The sequence below is a fragment of the Gavia stellata genome, chromosome 6 (genome assembly GCF_030936135.1).
Source record: "Gavia stellata isolate bGavSte3 chromosome 6, bGavSte3.hap2, whole genome shotgun sequence".
Classification (NCBI taxonomy): Eukaryota; Metazoa; Chordata; class Aves; order Gaviiformes; family Gaviidae; genus Gavia; species Gavia stellata.
In genome coordinates, this window is record NC_082599.1 from 46154101 (window position 1) to 46170103 (window position 16003).

The window sequence follows — 16003 nt, forward strand, 5'->3', positions numbered from 1 at the left end:
CATTTGAAGTCTCCAGTTCAAGTCTTAAGTCACTTCAAAAATATTTCACCTACATCTGTAGGAAAACTGCTGACCAAACATCATCCTATCCAACAAGCTCACCAACTGAGGTTTTAGAAGTGCATGTCATACACTCAAGTGATGTAACAGGACTGGAGCTCTTATTCCTTACAGCTGAACATGTACCTATGAATTAATTCTTGTGAGGAAGTGTCAGTATTGCACACATATCCAAGAGGCAGCACAGAACACATATTCTTGAGCCTCACCTGCGAGTACTGAGTTTTACTCCTTTTCATGTTAAAACATCTAGAGCATTCAAAGTTGGTCAGCATTTTTAGTTCCTAAATAAGATTAGCTACGGACTCCCTAGTTGAAAATTTTGTTATTTTGTTGAATGTTGATAAAGAAGAGGAAGAAAGAAGTAGCTTAGAGGTAAAAGAACTTTAAGAAAGTCTTACTACTCCTTTATTAGCCACATACAATTTCTCTTCTTTAAGATGCAAGGGGGAAGGGGAAGAGGAAGAGATAAAGTTGTCCAAAGTGGTATTGCATAGTAAAGAAGCTTTTGAATCCCAGTTAGAAAAGTCAGCAGATAGTATTGCTCCAATTCTTTACGTGTTTTTGTTCTATTCCTGTGACTTACAAAATTGATTTGGATGCACAAGCATAATTTGTTACATAAAAGAACCAAACCCATCCCACCCACATAGCCCTTTAACAAGCACAGCCAGGGAAAGTAGAAAAACCCATGGAAGGAGCTGCAGCTGAGCCCATGACAAGAACAGCTAAAACAAGGACATATGCACAATATATTTTGGGATCAGGGACATCCATTTATTACATTAACCAATACTTGCATTTGCCAATCAGTAGTCTCATTCCCATCCAGTATTTTTACATTTTAATTAAGACTTGGAATGATAGAGTAAAAGCTTTACTAGAAATTATGTACTACATAATTATGATCCAAGATTATATTTGTAACCGCTCTAATGAAAGCGGATTACAGCTAAAGACAATAAATGCCTTCTGTGAAATCTTATCGGTGGTAACATTAGTCTTGCATTCAGTGCATTGTTCATACAGCTTAAGATCTGTGCTCTCAACACATCATGATTCTTTGTCTGATGGAAAGACACCAACAACTTTGCAGGAAGGAAGGGAGTATGGGAGGAGAACTAGGAAGAGACAGGGTCAAGACAGTATTGAAAGAGGAATGATACCTTCTTAACTTTAAAACAGAGGAACTAGATAATTTTCCTCTGAGGAAGCATGGTCTAGCAAGCATGTTTACATGCTCTGAAGATTTAGCTGAAAGGAGAAACTCCTACACGAGGCAAGATTTCATCACTAAACTGAAGCAAAAATTTAGTCAGACCCTCTCTCCAAGTTATGAGATACACTTCAGGACATCGGTTTTAGCAAAACTGAAGTTAAAGAAAATTAAGTTCTCGATATAGAGTAGACTAGTTTCATGCCTATTTATTGTATGCACATCTCCAGTCCTATTTTCTCAAGTTATTATAACCTCAGAATTCTACGCTACAGCCTGCAAGTTTCTACTGTATTGATATGTTGGTTTTTCAAATATGTTCTCAAAGTAAAAACAGTCCATGAAAGTTGCCTGAACAGACAAGGCATTTCTGTTTCTTTCAATTTTTACTCACTGGGAAACTAATCTGAAGTCATGTTTAATTAAGCCAGTAGTGTAATGCTATCAGATTATCATCAGGAAAAACATAAACAACTTTTCTATACTACCCTAAAACATTGAGCGTATTTGAACATCAATCGCACCAAAGCAAGGGAAAGAAGGGGATGTTTTGATTCTGTCCAGTGTGGTTTTAAAGCTGTTTCAAGCCCAGCAAAGTTTTGATTCTCTTACAAAAGAGCAGCAGTTAAATAAAACACTTTTACATACAGAGAAGAGCCAGGAGCTAAGGTATGCTGGGGAAGGGGCAGCTAAAAGGAAAGTAAGGCAGAGTAATCTAAGAGGTGACCTGTTTAGCACCAGATATCTGAACATTATTTGTAGGTAAGAAAGTGTGAAGTTAGATATTATTAAAACCCTTCATCATTCCAAAGATGTTAAGTCCACATTCCATAGACCATGTATGAACAAGGTAACTCACTGCCCTGCTTTTTTCACCAGGAAAAAATTAAAAAGGAACACAGAAGTGTCAGTAACTGAATCCGACATGTTGCCTTCAGAGAGGGCACCCGCACATGCATTTGATATCAGAAAAGACAAGACACAGTAAGTACAATAAATGAAGGGTGCATCAGTATAAAGAAGTATATGCACAGTTTCTTACATATACTGGAAGTATGTATTTCTCTAGCTCATGTGCACATTATCCTATAAAGCTGAAGCTACAGCAGCTATGACAGCTGCAACACAATGAAGGATTACATATTAAGACCGCTGCCTCCAGAATGCACTCTTAAAAGTTTTAATCATTTTGTTAGGAGGCAAAAACCTAACCATTAGAAAAAGGAACAGCAAAACCTCAGTATTTGGCAGTGATGGCAAGCCATTACACAGAAGGGACCATGTCTAACCTACCCTTCCTTGCAAGGCACACTATTCCCTCCTTTTCCCTCATACCAGTTCAGTTTTGGGCCAGATTCCTCTGCAATTCAAACAGACTTATAGCAACACTAGAAGGAGGAAGAAGGGAAAAAGTTTTCTACCATGTTAAGTGAGTTAAATTGGCTCACAGAAGCATCTCCTGAGTGCACGCAACCAAGGCTGGTGAGAATAGAGGAAGTGAGATTTTTTTTGTAGTCTAAAAAGACTAGGGAAAAGACTTCAGGAATATATGGAACTCCAGAATTCAATACAGCAATCTGATTTTAGCCAGTCTTGTCCACATGCACCGATACCCCCATGAACCATTTCAACTCACTGATCTAGCAAGAAACTTCTGAATTTGTGAATGAATCTGATCAGAGAAGAATCTGACCAAAACCAGAACTGATGCAAGCAAAAGGAAGGAACAGTGTGGCTAAGGGCAAGGGGAGAAAGCTTTAAAATCCTTTCTTGCAGTGGGGGGGAGCTGTGGTGCTACAGGGTTTTGCCCTGTAGTCTGTGAACCACTTCTAAAATGGTATCTATAAAGCAATGAGAACTAGGGGGTCACAGACCATTAAGTTGACTGAATTTGGCAACTCCGCACTTTCCCTAGAAAGTGTTAGAAGTCTGCTACTGAAGTGTTTTGACCATCCGCCACTGTTATCACCAGGTGATACTAAAGCTTGTAACAGCTGAGAGTTGGCATAAAGGAAACCCCACGTTAAGTTGAGACTTGTGGCCTTTTCCACTTTCTGCAACAAAGTCATTTGAATCCAGGTAGTTTATCTATACAAGTCAAGTATCCTACAGCTGTTCCAACATTTTCTAATCATCTCCTTTGGTTTGCAGCCTATTAGTGAAAATTCTATGAAAAGAAAAATAGAGGTGCTCTTTCAGTCTGAGATGAGACAATCAAGCACACTTTGATATATCAGTTAGCGTATCTGAATTATGGATACGATTAAGGTAAAACCTTTTTCAAGTTTAAGTCCTGTTCTAGTGGCTTTTACAACAATAACATCTAGTTACTACTGTAATGTTGATAATTCTATCCATACATGATCACACAGAAGAAAATTTTCAGGGTTGCAACACAAGTAATTCTACAAATGTAGCAAGCTTTGAAGCATCTGACAGATTAAGCATTTCCCTTGCTGCCCTGATAGCATTTTACATCAGAGACAGTGAGGTCCCAAACGGTAAGCAACCACACTGGGTTTCAGCAGCAGCTCTGCAACAAAAAAGGATTGGCTTTTGCTTTTTTTGCAGGAATAGTTTACTTTCCTTTCATGCAGCAGTGCAGTATTTGCAGGCACCCTCCATCCTGAAAGCAGTGCCCAGAGTTCCACTTCCTTTAATGTTTGCCACTACAGTAAGTCGATATTCTCTGCTAAGTTGTCAGTGACTGCATGTGCTCATAGCACACAACAGCTCAACTGAGAACAGAACCAACTCAACTAAAAAGAGACTGTTCCAGACATCCCAGTAAAGAGCTGAAATCTGCATTTCTCTGCACTGAAAGGATGAGCAACTACATTGATCTTGTCTTGCAAACGCGTATGTGTAGTCTTGTTGTGAGACTTGGAACACCCAGTAAGTAGCCACCCACAGTGCTATTTCCCCCCTCACTCGAGGGAGTCTCAAAATAGGGGTGGGATGAAGGAAAATTATGGACAGTGCTTTCCAGGAGGAGCAATAGAAATACCAGAGGGAAATAGAACCAAAAGGTAACAAGCGAAGTTGTGATGTCAGAAGGACAGGAGTATCACGTTCTAGGTGAGGAGGTAGAAAATAAGGGAGGAGCCAGCCGCTTTGGCCCAGAAAAGCCCCAGGGACAGGGTCAGAGTCAAACTCCTTTAACTTATCTCAAACAGGGTGAGGATAACTCCTGGGGAAGGAGAACTCTGGATCCGAGAGAACCATTATTCTAGCAGCTTACAGATGAGATCTGACTGTGCTCAAACTTACCTGCATGACATTAGTCTGAGGCAATATCCTGCTCTGTCACCAGCTTTTCTCACATATATACTGAGCAGAACCAGAGCTTGTAACTACTAATATTAAGGTTTCAAGCTACCATTCCAGCCTTGCATTTTAGGTTTGTTTTTACACAATTAGACAGCCGAAGTACTTAGAGCATCACTTAAGTACTCTCTTGGAAGGCTGCCTTTCTATTATCATTCCTTTTACGAGGCTGTAAATACCATTCGTAGAATTAAACAAGCAATAACCCTCACAGTTTTGCAGCCACTCTTTCTCAAAAAACTGTACACCTCGCCCACATTTTTAGCAAAAGTGAGAAAGATTTACAGTATAAACTGTTCCCAACAGTCACAGTCTCTCCCAAACGTTTCCCCTTGAGTGAATAATAAATACTTGCAAATACTGATCAGGCACACCCACATTAAGGAACCACCAGAACTCACTAATCAAGAACAGTAGTAGATCATTAATTTGCAGAATAAAAGCCTTTCTCAACAGGAACTGAAGGCTTGGAAATGCTGACTTGTTTTAAAACAATTTCTAGGTCTACAGGACACAAGGACACCCAAAACTAATCCTGCGAGACCTGTACTCTTTCAAAGCACACTCTTGAAAATAAAATATTATTTATGTAAAATAAATTAACAAGCTTTTTAAGAAGTTACTTCTAGAACAGCCGCAGTTTAAGCAAGGCTAGAGTATCTTTCTCCCCTTTGCAATTTAAGCTTTTAAGTCTACAAGATACCTTGGGGCTCCTGTCCCAGCTACTCTTCACCAAGTGGTGGAGAATACATCTGCTTTAGAAGCTGGATACTCTATGCTACAGCCAACAGCCCTCCATTGTTTCATTTTACACACTTCAGCGAGAAGCTTTATGATACCGAGAACACAAGAACTAGAAGCTTTTTAGCCCATACCACAAGCCCAAAGTTATACTCCAAAATGAATGCAGAAACGTAGCTTTTTTAGTGTATTAAGAACACCATGCCTCACTTCATTACGGCATTCAGTATTACTTATGTTTTTTAGGAAGCCCACTAGCAGGAGGATACTTAGATACCACAGAAAGCTGTAAGCAGCCCAATTACCATAAGGTTGCTGGATTTTGTTTTTTTGGGTTGTTGGGTTTTTCCCCCCCAACTTCCTTGCACCCCACCACCCCCCCGAGTGTCATTTTAGGGTTTTTTCTTTTTCCACAGAATTCTTACTTTGTCATCTGATACTAGGAACTTTTAAGAAACAAGAAAAGCTCTTCCAGAGCTTTCTAGGAAATTATTTCAGAGGTACAGCAGCAATAGAGGTGATAGGAACAGCAGCCTTGCAAACTGAAGACAAAAGGCATCATCATCACCACCACATTTCACCAGGCTAAATGCCTTCACATATCAGTGAAGCAAGCATCCCACAGAAAACTCTTATACTACCCTGTCCTCAGGCAGGTTTTTCCCTGCGGCGGCTTGTGCTGCCCAGTTTCATACTGGAAGGAAACTACCTCCAACACTGAAGCTACTGGAAAATTCCAGCAAAATCCCCTGCCTTGACCCCCAGAGCAGAAGGGGGGGGGGGGACAGCGGACCGCCATTTTCCAGTTTCAGATGAAAATCAAGTTTCAAGCCACCACAGCAAGAAACTATGTCCCAATGAAACTTAAGACGCTTTCAGAACATTTTGAAGAAGCCGCAGCCTCTTTTAGATCTGTGAAACAATACTTCGGATCATCAGAAACAAAACTTGCGAGCAAAGTGTTTTAAATGAAGACCACCTAAAGCAAGTTCCCATTTTTATATCAGTAAAGTTCTGGACTGCAGCACAGAGGCAGCTAAAATGTTACCCAAGAGCAGGAGATGTAGCTGGTATAGGCAAGCGTGAACATATTTTCTAACTTTCTGACTACCTTCAATAAAAAGAAAGAGAGTCCTTTCCTCATTACAGTTCTCTTCCTTCCCTATTTATTCATTTTCTCTTTCCTCGATGGGTTACACGCCGAACACGGTACAAAGCAGACTCCACGAAGCAATTTAACTTTGCATTAGAAACGTCAGGGGCTGAGGGGGGACTCCGGACTTTCTTCCTCGCTCGCATGTCCACGGTCTCGCCACCCCTCGCCACGCGCCCGACCAGCTCCCTCAGAAAGGCAGCGCCCGCGGCAGCCCGATGCCCCGCCACAGGCCGCCGGAGCGGCTTCCCGCCGCGCACGGGCAGCCCGAGGCTCCGACGGCCGCCTCCCGGGACAGCGGCTCCCGCACCTCGCAGCGGGCCCCCCCCGCCGCCTCACCTCCTCCTCCTCCGCCCGGGCGGCGGCGCGGAGCTGCGCCTGGAGGGAGCGGGGCGCCCGGGGACGCCGCCGCCTCGCCGCACGCCCTCCCCTGGCCCGGCAGCGGCTCCAGACCCCCGCACCGGTCACTGGAGGGGCACGGCGGCCCTGCTCCCACCCCCGGCCCCCGAGCCCCGCGGGGCGGCAAGACCCGAGCGCCTCCGCGGGCGGAGGAAGCGCCGCGGCCGATCCCCGCCGCCCGCCCCTCAGGGCCGGCCCGCCCGCCGCGAGGGTGCGAGGCGGGCGGGGGCCCTCTGGCGCCGGCGAGGGGCGGGAGCGCGGCCGCCCCCTCCCGCGCCGCGCCGCGCCGCGCACTCGCTCACCTCGTCGTCGTGGTGCTGGCAGTAGCTGGCCCGGTCGGGGAAGACGGAGAGGATGTTGTAGGGCGAGGCGGGGTAGGGCGGGCTGAGGGCGAGCGGCGCGGCGGGGCCGGCGGCGGGGCCGGGGGCGGCGGCGAAGCGCTCGATGAAGTGGTCTTTGGTGAGGCGGACGCGCTGGTGCGCCCGCACGCAGTTGTCGCACAGGTGCTCCTGGCAGTCGAGGCAGCGGGAGCTGGCGGCGTTGCCCTCGTCGCAGGAGCTGCAGCGGGGCTCGCCCTGCCGGCTGTGGGGCCGCCGCAGCAGGAGCGCCGCCGAGCCGCCGCCGCCGCCCGAGGAGGAGGAGGAGGTCGAGGAGGGCGCGGCCGAGGCGGCGGCGGCGGCGGGCGAGGAGCCGGCGGCGCGGTGCGGCGGCGGCGGGCGGCCGTGGTGGCGGTTGTTGCCGCCGCCGCCCCCTCCCGCGCCGGAGCCGGCGGCGGGGCCGGCCCCGGCGGCGCGGCCGTTCTTCTGCTCGTCGGCAGCGGCGGCCACGACGACGACGTCCAGCAGGTTGCTGAGGAGGAAGTTGGAGGAGGGCAGCGCGTCCATGCCCGAGGGCTCCGAGATCACCACCTTCTGGTCGCAGATGGGGCAGCGCAGCTTGAGCGCGTCCCCCGCGCCGGGGTGCCGCTGCGCCTCCAGGCACTGGCGGCAGAAGGCGTGCAGGCAGGGCAGAACGTGGAGCCGCCGCGGCGGGCCCCCGCAGGAGGAGCCGCCGCCGCCGCCCCCGGAGGAGCTGGAGGTCTGCGAGGAGGACGAGGAGGTGGAGGAGTTGGAGGAGAGGGGAGCCGGCGAGCCGCACATCTCCTTGCACAGCGGGCAGATCTGGAAGTCGGACTCGGGAAACGAAGCCATTTGCGATGGGCCTGGCTCCCCGATTTGGGGGGGGGGGGGTAAAACTGTATCTCCCCTCCCTCACAAAGAAGCGCGGGCGGAAAAAGAGGAGACGGGGGGCGTTCGGAGAGGCGTGGGGAGAAGGTAGTTCTGCAAGCGGCTTACGAGCAAGCTGGCATCGATCAGTCGTTTCGCCAAGTGGGATCGATTGGCCGGTTTTGCAAATACGGTGTCATCGATCCGGCGGTCTGCAGGGAGCTGGATCCTCGCCTCGTACCTCGCTGCTGCCGGGCTTGCTGCTGCGGGGGGGAGTATTTTTGGTATCGAGGTGTGTAGCTGTCCCGTTCTCTCTCAGCAAATGGATCCTCTCTTCCCTCACATGTACTTAACCCCCGATCCCCCGTTGCATTAGACAAATTGTATCGATTCCCAGATGGGTCAATACCTCACGCAGTCTTCTCATTTCCCCCTTGGGTCAGCAGTTTGACAACGTGGTTTGGTTACTTCTCTTCTTCCTAAACAGAAAGTGCATGGGCGCCAATCGCCCGATCCCCACCGCATCCAGCGGGGACCGGGCCTCTGTCCGCCGGGGCTCGGCTCCGGTTCCCACGGCCGCAGGACGGGGTCGGGGCGGCAGCGCAAGTCCCTCTTGGCCGGGCGTGGAGGACGCGGGTGGGGGGCAGCAGGGGTTTAACTCAAGTTTCGCTCTTTCTTCTTGGGGCGTTGCGTTTTTTCCTCTTTTCCTTTAAACCTGTGCTTGTCGGGGGGGAAGGGGAAATTTCGTTTCAGTTCCCCCCTCCACTTTTGCAATCCAGAGCAGCTCTAGGAGAGAGAGAGGCACTGAAACACAGTGGCCAGGCAGACTTCTCCGGCTCCAGTCCTCCCCCGCCGACGCCTGCTCCACCACCGCATGACTGGGGGGTGGGGATGGAGGGCGGCGTTGGTGCCCACCCCACCGGCGGGGACTCACGCTGGCGGGACACGGAGGAGGAGGAGGAGATGGGAAGACGAGAAGGGCTCCGCGGACGGCTAAGAAAAGCACTCCCCTCTCGCCTCTCGGAGCCCCGGCCCCCGCCGGACGCCTTCCGTTAAGCGGGGCTCCCCGCGGAGGGCAGCGCCGAGCCCGCAGCGGCCCCGCCGCACGCGGTGCCCGGCGGCTCCGGGGGCTCTCCCGGCCGGCGGCGGGCCGGTCAGCGCCGCGGGCTCGGCGCGGCTGGCGCAGGCTGGGGCGGCCGCAGCCGGGCAGAGGAGCAGCGGCAGGTCCCCGCCGGCCGCCCTGAATTATTCATGGGGGGTGTATTATATTCGCTCGCACAAATTGGAGCCGCTGTGCAATGCTATCCGAGAGCGCTACGCTCGCCCCCTCCTCCTCCTCCTCTCCGGTTCTCGCCCGCTCTGAGCCCCTGCAGCGCCTAGGATCACATTTCCTTTGTCATCTCGCCTCTTCGCGTGGTGTTTTATTGAGAAAACAAAAATAATATAAAACCCGAAGCGGGGGAGGGAGGAGGGGGGAAAAAAAGCAGCAACACCCAAACCGCCCGCCTCCCCGCGATCTGCCGGGCCGGAGCCCACCGGCCCCGGGGGGTGAATTAGCAGGAATTACTCACTGATGCGGCAGCACCGTCCCGGGCGGCGCGGGATCCGGGGAGAGCCATCGCGCCGGGCGCCTTCCCCCTGCCTGGCGGGGTGCGGAGGGGCAGAGCCGGGCGGCCCGGCCCTCGGGGCGGGGTGGGGGGCGAAGACTCAGGGCGCGGGGCAGCGCATGGCCCGCCTCGTTGTGGCCCGCAGGGCTGGCGGCGGCGCTGGCTCCGGCCCCGCTGCGGCCGCCGGCACTGGGGCGGCGCGGCGTGCGGGAGCCTTTTAAGCTCCGACGGCGCGGGCTGACTTCCGCCCGGCTGCGGGGGGCGGCCGGGGGGCGGCGGCGGCGGGCAGGAAACATTCGCCCTCCTCCTGCCCGACCTGCCCCCACCCACCCGCCCGCATCCAGCCCCGCCGCCCTCCCGCGATTTGTTAATATCGCTGGTTTCGGCACCGGGGACACCCCCCCCCGCCCCCCCGCGTGGTTTGACGCGCCTCGGCCGCGGCGCAGGCGGTTTCCAGCCCCCCTCGCCCTTTTTCGGTTTGAGATGCGAGCGGGGAAGGAGCGGGGCTCCGGGGCCGTTCTTTGAAAGCATCGGGGCGTTAATGCAGCTTTAAACATTAAGTCGCTCGATTAATTGTTTTCTTACGCCCAGTCCAGGGGTGATCTCCGGCTCCTTCCTGCGCCGTTGCGGTTGCTGCCGGCTCTGCCGTGCCCGGGAGGGCGAGCCCGAGGTTTGCTGCTGGCCAGGGGCAGGCGTTTCCTCTCCTTTGAACGGACGCGATGAACTTACCAAAAATTAGCAGGGATGCCATCCGCACTGCTGCGAGACCGAACTTAAACAAAAACGCAACAATTATTTTGCTTTAACGAGACGCCTCGCAACCTGCAACTGCTAAAAAGGAAAGTTTTAGCTGCCGCGCGACGGAGTGGCCACCCTCTTGTTTTAGTGGGGCTTGTACTAGCAAGGGAGGATGCGTGGCGTTTTACCCCTAACGAGGAAACTGGAAATGCTGGGAAGTTTTAAAACGTGAAGCCGACTCAGGGATTGGAAAGCCAAAAAAAAAAAAAAAGGAAAACGAATAAACATTGGAAAAGATACATACAAAATTGTGAACGAAAGCATTTGTAAAGAAGCAAAATAAACTCAAAACAAATGAGTGTTAAGTAACGATAATAAATTTTAAAAAACACCACAGAAAAGGAAAACAGGTTATTAAAATACATTGAATTATGTTCCTCCTCTATTTAGGCCTTAGACATACAAATAACTAACACTGTTTAGGCCCTAGACACACAAATAACGCTAACTTCAACTCTCTACTTGAAAATGTCTTTTGTCTTTTGCTGACGTGCGCTAAACACGGCGATGAGCCATGCCTGTGAGGAGCTCTTGCCAAAAGCCCTTCAGAGAACTGCGAAACTCAAGAGCGCTATCGTCCTTATGCAAGACCAAGCAATGGGAACCATTGCAAGACCAAGCAATGGGAACCGCTGATGAAGTCCATGGGGCAACAAATGTACATTAAGTTGTAAAGAAGCATGAATATTTATTATGCCCCTCAGTGGTATGTTCAGCTGGGAACTTGTCTTACGTATCACTAAAGGATTTGGCTCGGAGGCTGTGTCTTTATACTACGTATCCATATGTTCACATTCGAGCACACAGGTGAAACCCACCGCAGCTTTGACTAGCAGAGGTTAAAAAATCGTCAAGGCTTGCCTCAGTTCTGTTTGTTTGTCCTGTGGTTGCCGCAGAGGGTTATGGTGCTGTGGAGCTTGTCCTTTTCCAGATGAAGCCAGTTGCGAAGAACAGTAACTCCCCGAACAACAAACACGCGGTTGATCTGTTTGGGTTTCCCAGCTAACGCTTTCCACTAGCTCCCTCAGTTGAAACCATCATCTTTTGCATTCAGAAACATTTTAATTGGGCAGAAATTCCCAGATGCATGTCTCCAGGCGTATCTGACACCCCTGCCTTCCTCAGTGACAGCTGTGTGCTTTCCAGCTAACCAGCTGAAGAGGGGAATTTTGCGCATCCGTGCTTCAAATGGCTCTAACGTGTTCATGAGGCTACCTATATGCTGCAGAAGGTCCTTTTCGCTGACAGGATCCACTGTATTTGTGCCAAAGCTCCCAAACCTCGTTTACAGCTTACACCCTCCCTGAGCTTGTAAAAGGCTATAAGCAATTCACTGTCCCTGAACAGTGGGTCCTTATTCCCCAGCTGTCATCCTCGTATTTGAGCACCTCTGTCTTTCTAAATCAAAGTCCTTCTTTTCTTCTCCCTCCACCACTGCCGAAGGAATGCAACATTTTGAGGCTTCCTCTGATTATGGATGGCTTTCTGTCTTCTTTATGAAAAACGCTGAAATAAAGCTGAATGGAATATGCCAATATTACACTCTGGAACATCAGCTGCTGGAGCACTTGTGTCCTCACCTACACAGCAGATAGTGCCGTGCATTTTTCTGCTTAGTGCATTGACTCAACGGTTTTCGATCCAATTAACTTGTTCTGCTATAAAAAACCCCTCAGCTCTCCTCTGATAGAGCAAGACCTCAATGTATTTCATTTGTTTTCTAACCCGACAAACACGTGGGTGAATAACAGCGCGAGGGCGATAGGTGAACTACGAGAGGCTTCTGGTTCCGCGGTAGACAGCAGGATGAGAACTTATTTTTATGATTTTTCCCTGGGAAGCTAGTGCTTTGCATTTGCCCTTTTTGTTTCTTAAAAACAAAAGAACAATAGCTATCCCGGTTAGCAGGGCTATTGTCTCTCTGCACCAAGTAAATGAAATCTTACTGCTTACGTGAGCGTCTGAGGCATTTCTCTGCATTCTGTTTGTTCTCCTTTGTGTCGCTCTGCTGAGGTTTCTCGCATTTATTCCCTTCTCTCCAGTATTTTTCACACTCGTTTCTTTCATCTTTCTTTTGTCCTCCATTCATATGCTGTTGCTGGTCTGAATTTGAAATGGTGTAGTTTGTACTAAAGACAAGCCCATCATTTAAACTGTGTTGAAATCATAACTGTGTCAAGATCACATCAGAACTGTGTTAAGACATTAACTATTAAAACATTCTAACAATGCTAAAATCTGGGCACGACTGTCCAGATCGTCAGAGACATCTAACAAGTATCGAAATAACTCTGAAGATATGGGCCAACTTCCACCTAGTTGGAAAATCTCTATTTGGCAGCATTTGTCAGTCCTTGACTAACTGCCCAGCCGCTGCAGCTAAACCACGCATTGAAAATACATAATTTTTTTTCCTTTTCCCCTTTTATTTAAATGGAAAATAGGACATTGGGGCAGAAGACTGCACCTGAGTCATTCTCTAGCGTCTGCTTCCAATGTCAGGATGTGCTTTCCACTGTCTGTACTTGGAACTTCGTTTGCTTGAAGGAAAGCATCTGCTTTCTGCCAGCAGCACTACAGGACAAACAGAACGGTGTTCCTGCCAAAAGCAATACAGCTGGAAAAGCCAGGGGTCTGGAGGTTAAAAGCTTTGTTAAATAGAACCAGGTACAGTAATTGTGGGTTTGGGGATATATTACTGTAATTTTAGAGGCAAACATTCACATAAGGAGCTCTCCCCTATACCACCTGCGAGAAATGGTCCAGCAGCCAGATAGTGTTTGCCCTGCTACGTCGAGCGCTAAGGCAGTGTGCAAGCTCAAAGCTCAGCAGGGCTTGTGAACAGAAGTAGCTAAGCAGCTGGTGCAAGTCCCTGAACGTGCACAGGTAATCATCAACATATAGAGCTGAACCTCTGTTGTTGTCGTTACTGTTTTGCGCCTGAGGACCCAGAAAACATTTCCATCTCCAGTGTTGCTACACCAAAGAGGTCCGCAGGCATAAAAAGCCAAGACAGTTGTTCATCACTTCAAGTTCTGCATAATATTTTCTAGGGATTATAAAGACCTAAAACTCTCCCTGTCCTGGTGCACCCGAGAATCCCCTTCCTTCTTTATTTGTTAACAGTTACAAAGAGGCAAGAGACGCAGCATTGCATCCTGCTTGGATCTTTGCCTCCCACGCTCAAGAATTCGACTAGTAAATCAATGTGTGAAGGGAGCATTTCCAACAGGTCTATCCACAGGGAAGGGCATCAGCAAGACCTGGATGCTGGCGTAGTCTTTGGGGATTTCGCATTTGACTAATAGTCCCAGATAAATGAAAGAGGAATGTTTTGCTGTTGGTTTTTAGCTCGCTGTTAGCAACTTATTCATTACACTCGGAGGAATATCCATCTTTTTTTTGGCTTTCACCACGACTGTACTCCGTGGACAACTGTGCAACTTAAGTCCAGCCACTTTAGCACTGATTTGTGCTTTTTTTTTTCCTTTCCTCATTTTTCCTCTTGCGAGCACAAACTTCTAAATTTGCCTCAGATTCCAAATTTGCCATGCCTGCTCTTGCATTCTGACTCTTGCTGAACCGTATATCTGTCATTGGATCCATTAGTAAGTACAGTAGTAAGTTCAACTTTCTGCATATGTTGCTGAGCTTCCTGTATGGTATGCTGGATCTTGAGCAGGGTGGAGGGTTGGGGAGCAAAGAAGCAGTGAGTGTTGTCACCATGGTATAAATCATTGGGAACTGGCTTGCTCAGCATATCAATTCTAGCTCTTGACACCCCCTCCTCCACCCGTCCATCTCCCCTACAGCAGGGTCACCTTGAGTTTAAAGATGTGCTTGTTAGGATGTGGTGGGATCCAAAGGAGAACAGAGATTGCCTCCCCTATGCACATGTACAAGTGAATCTATAGATCTTGGTGGTGTGCAACTTAGCATCTTTACACCCTTCAAGGGCTGGCTTTGGGAAGCAGGGATCTTGCACTCAAACAGCTGACATTACTTTTAACCCCAGAGACACGACCAGGTTTAGGGATCAGTTGTCTAATCTCCGGTCCGAGAGAGAAGTAAACCCCTACTCTCTTGCCTTACAGCATGGAGCTCTACAGGGAACTGATGCAAAGGTGTCATTTTTGGATGTGCTAAAGGAAGGGGGTTTTTTCACTTACATTGATAGAGTCTCCCAGAGCACCTTTTCTGCTCTAGCTTTCCTACTACTTGGTATGCATCTGAGAAGAAACTAAGTGACCTTTCTTTTCTTTTTTTTCCTGTGCATCCTCATTAATTCCTTCTTCCTTTCAGAAATTCTCACTGAAAGTCATCCATTCCTAGCCACATAGTGGGATTTAGCATCACAAGGACTTTTAGCACCTTTACCACCCAATGACTGCATCTCTAAAACTAGTTTCCTCTTCCAGACTTCTCAAATCTCTCTCTATTCACCATCAGTTCAATCAGATCTCTTGTTAGACTAAGTACCTGTGTTGGCTTTAGTCTCTGATGATGACAGTGTGACTTGCCCCCCAGGATGGGCTCAAGGCCAGAAGATGCAAATGTCTGTTCTTCTTCTCACCCTGACTCTGCTCTAACCCTGTCACAGCTTTCAAATGTGATGCCTACCATTAAGAATGGTCTAAATCTAGGCTTTCGCCCACGAGGGAGTGACTGGATGTTGGACTTTACAAAACACATGCAAAAACTGATGCTGGAGTAATATTAAAGGCTCTCAAACTCACCTTCAGCGAAATCTCCCATCAGATCACTTTTCCCTTCAGGAAAAGCTTGGCAGAATAGCCATGTCTTGTAACCATGCTCTGCAGGTCAAGAAATGCAAGCTCTGAGCAGCTGGAGGTAGAAAGCAGGTGCCAACGTTATGGGCTAATAATTGCAAATGTTAGCCTTCTGTTTCCTGACACTGCTGCTGCTCCGATACCTCACTTTGCATTTATCCTCTCCGCACAGTTAACTCGGCTGTAACTCAAAAGTCTGCCCTACCTTCATTCTTGTTCACATCCGCAAGATCCTTTTACTCAGCTGGGGGAGTGCTTTAAACTGCAAGAGGTGGTATACGCTAATGCTTTAGGGAGAATGGCTTGTCAGCTGCTAATGCTTCCACACAGCTGTGTAAACTCTGGGCGCGGGCAGCTGTTCCCCTCCAGATCTGGCTGTGGGAGCTGAGAAGCCTGGCACCCTCAGCTATTCATTACCAGCCCCCAGTTCAGCCCCTGAACCAGGACGTGAGAGTGTCCCCTAACACGCTGCAGCACCGCAATGGCTGACCTTGTGCTGGGAAGGGTGAGGCGCTTGTGTAGCCTGTTCAGAGGGACACTAGTATCTTCCATCTCTTCGGCTGGTTGCAAAGAGACGTCATCTACATCTTAAGGCTATCTGTGCCCAAGTGCTGCCCATCCCCTTCTGCCTCCTCGTCATTCCCTGGGGGACCTGGACAAACCACTTCTCCCTCCGGGCCATGCAATGTAGTTCCCTGAGCATTGGC

The 16003-nt window shown here is 49.2% G+C and overlaps 1 protein-coding gene across 1 annotated transcript in view; it reads right to left on the bottom strand.

Moving 5' to 3' along the window:
- TRIM71 (tripartite motif containing 71) overlaps positions 1 to 8086 on the bottom strand; it is a 57052-nt gene extending 48966 nt beyond the window's left edge. Inside the window, exon 1 of the mRNA XM_059819052.1 lies at positions 7199 to 8086. Coding sequence (XP_059675035.1) covers positions 7199 to 8086 — 888 coding nt within the window. The remainder of the gene's footprint in view (positions 1 to 7198) is intronic.
- Positions 8087 to 16003: the final 7917 nt, after the last annotated feature.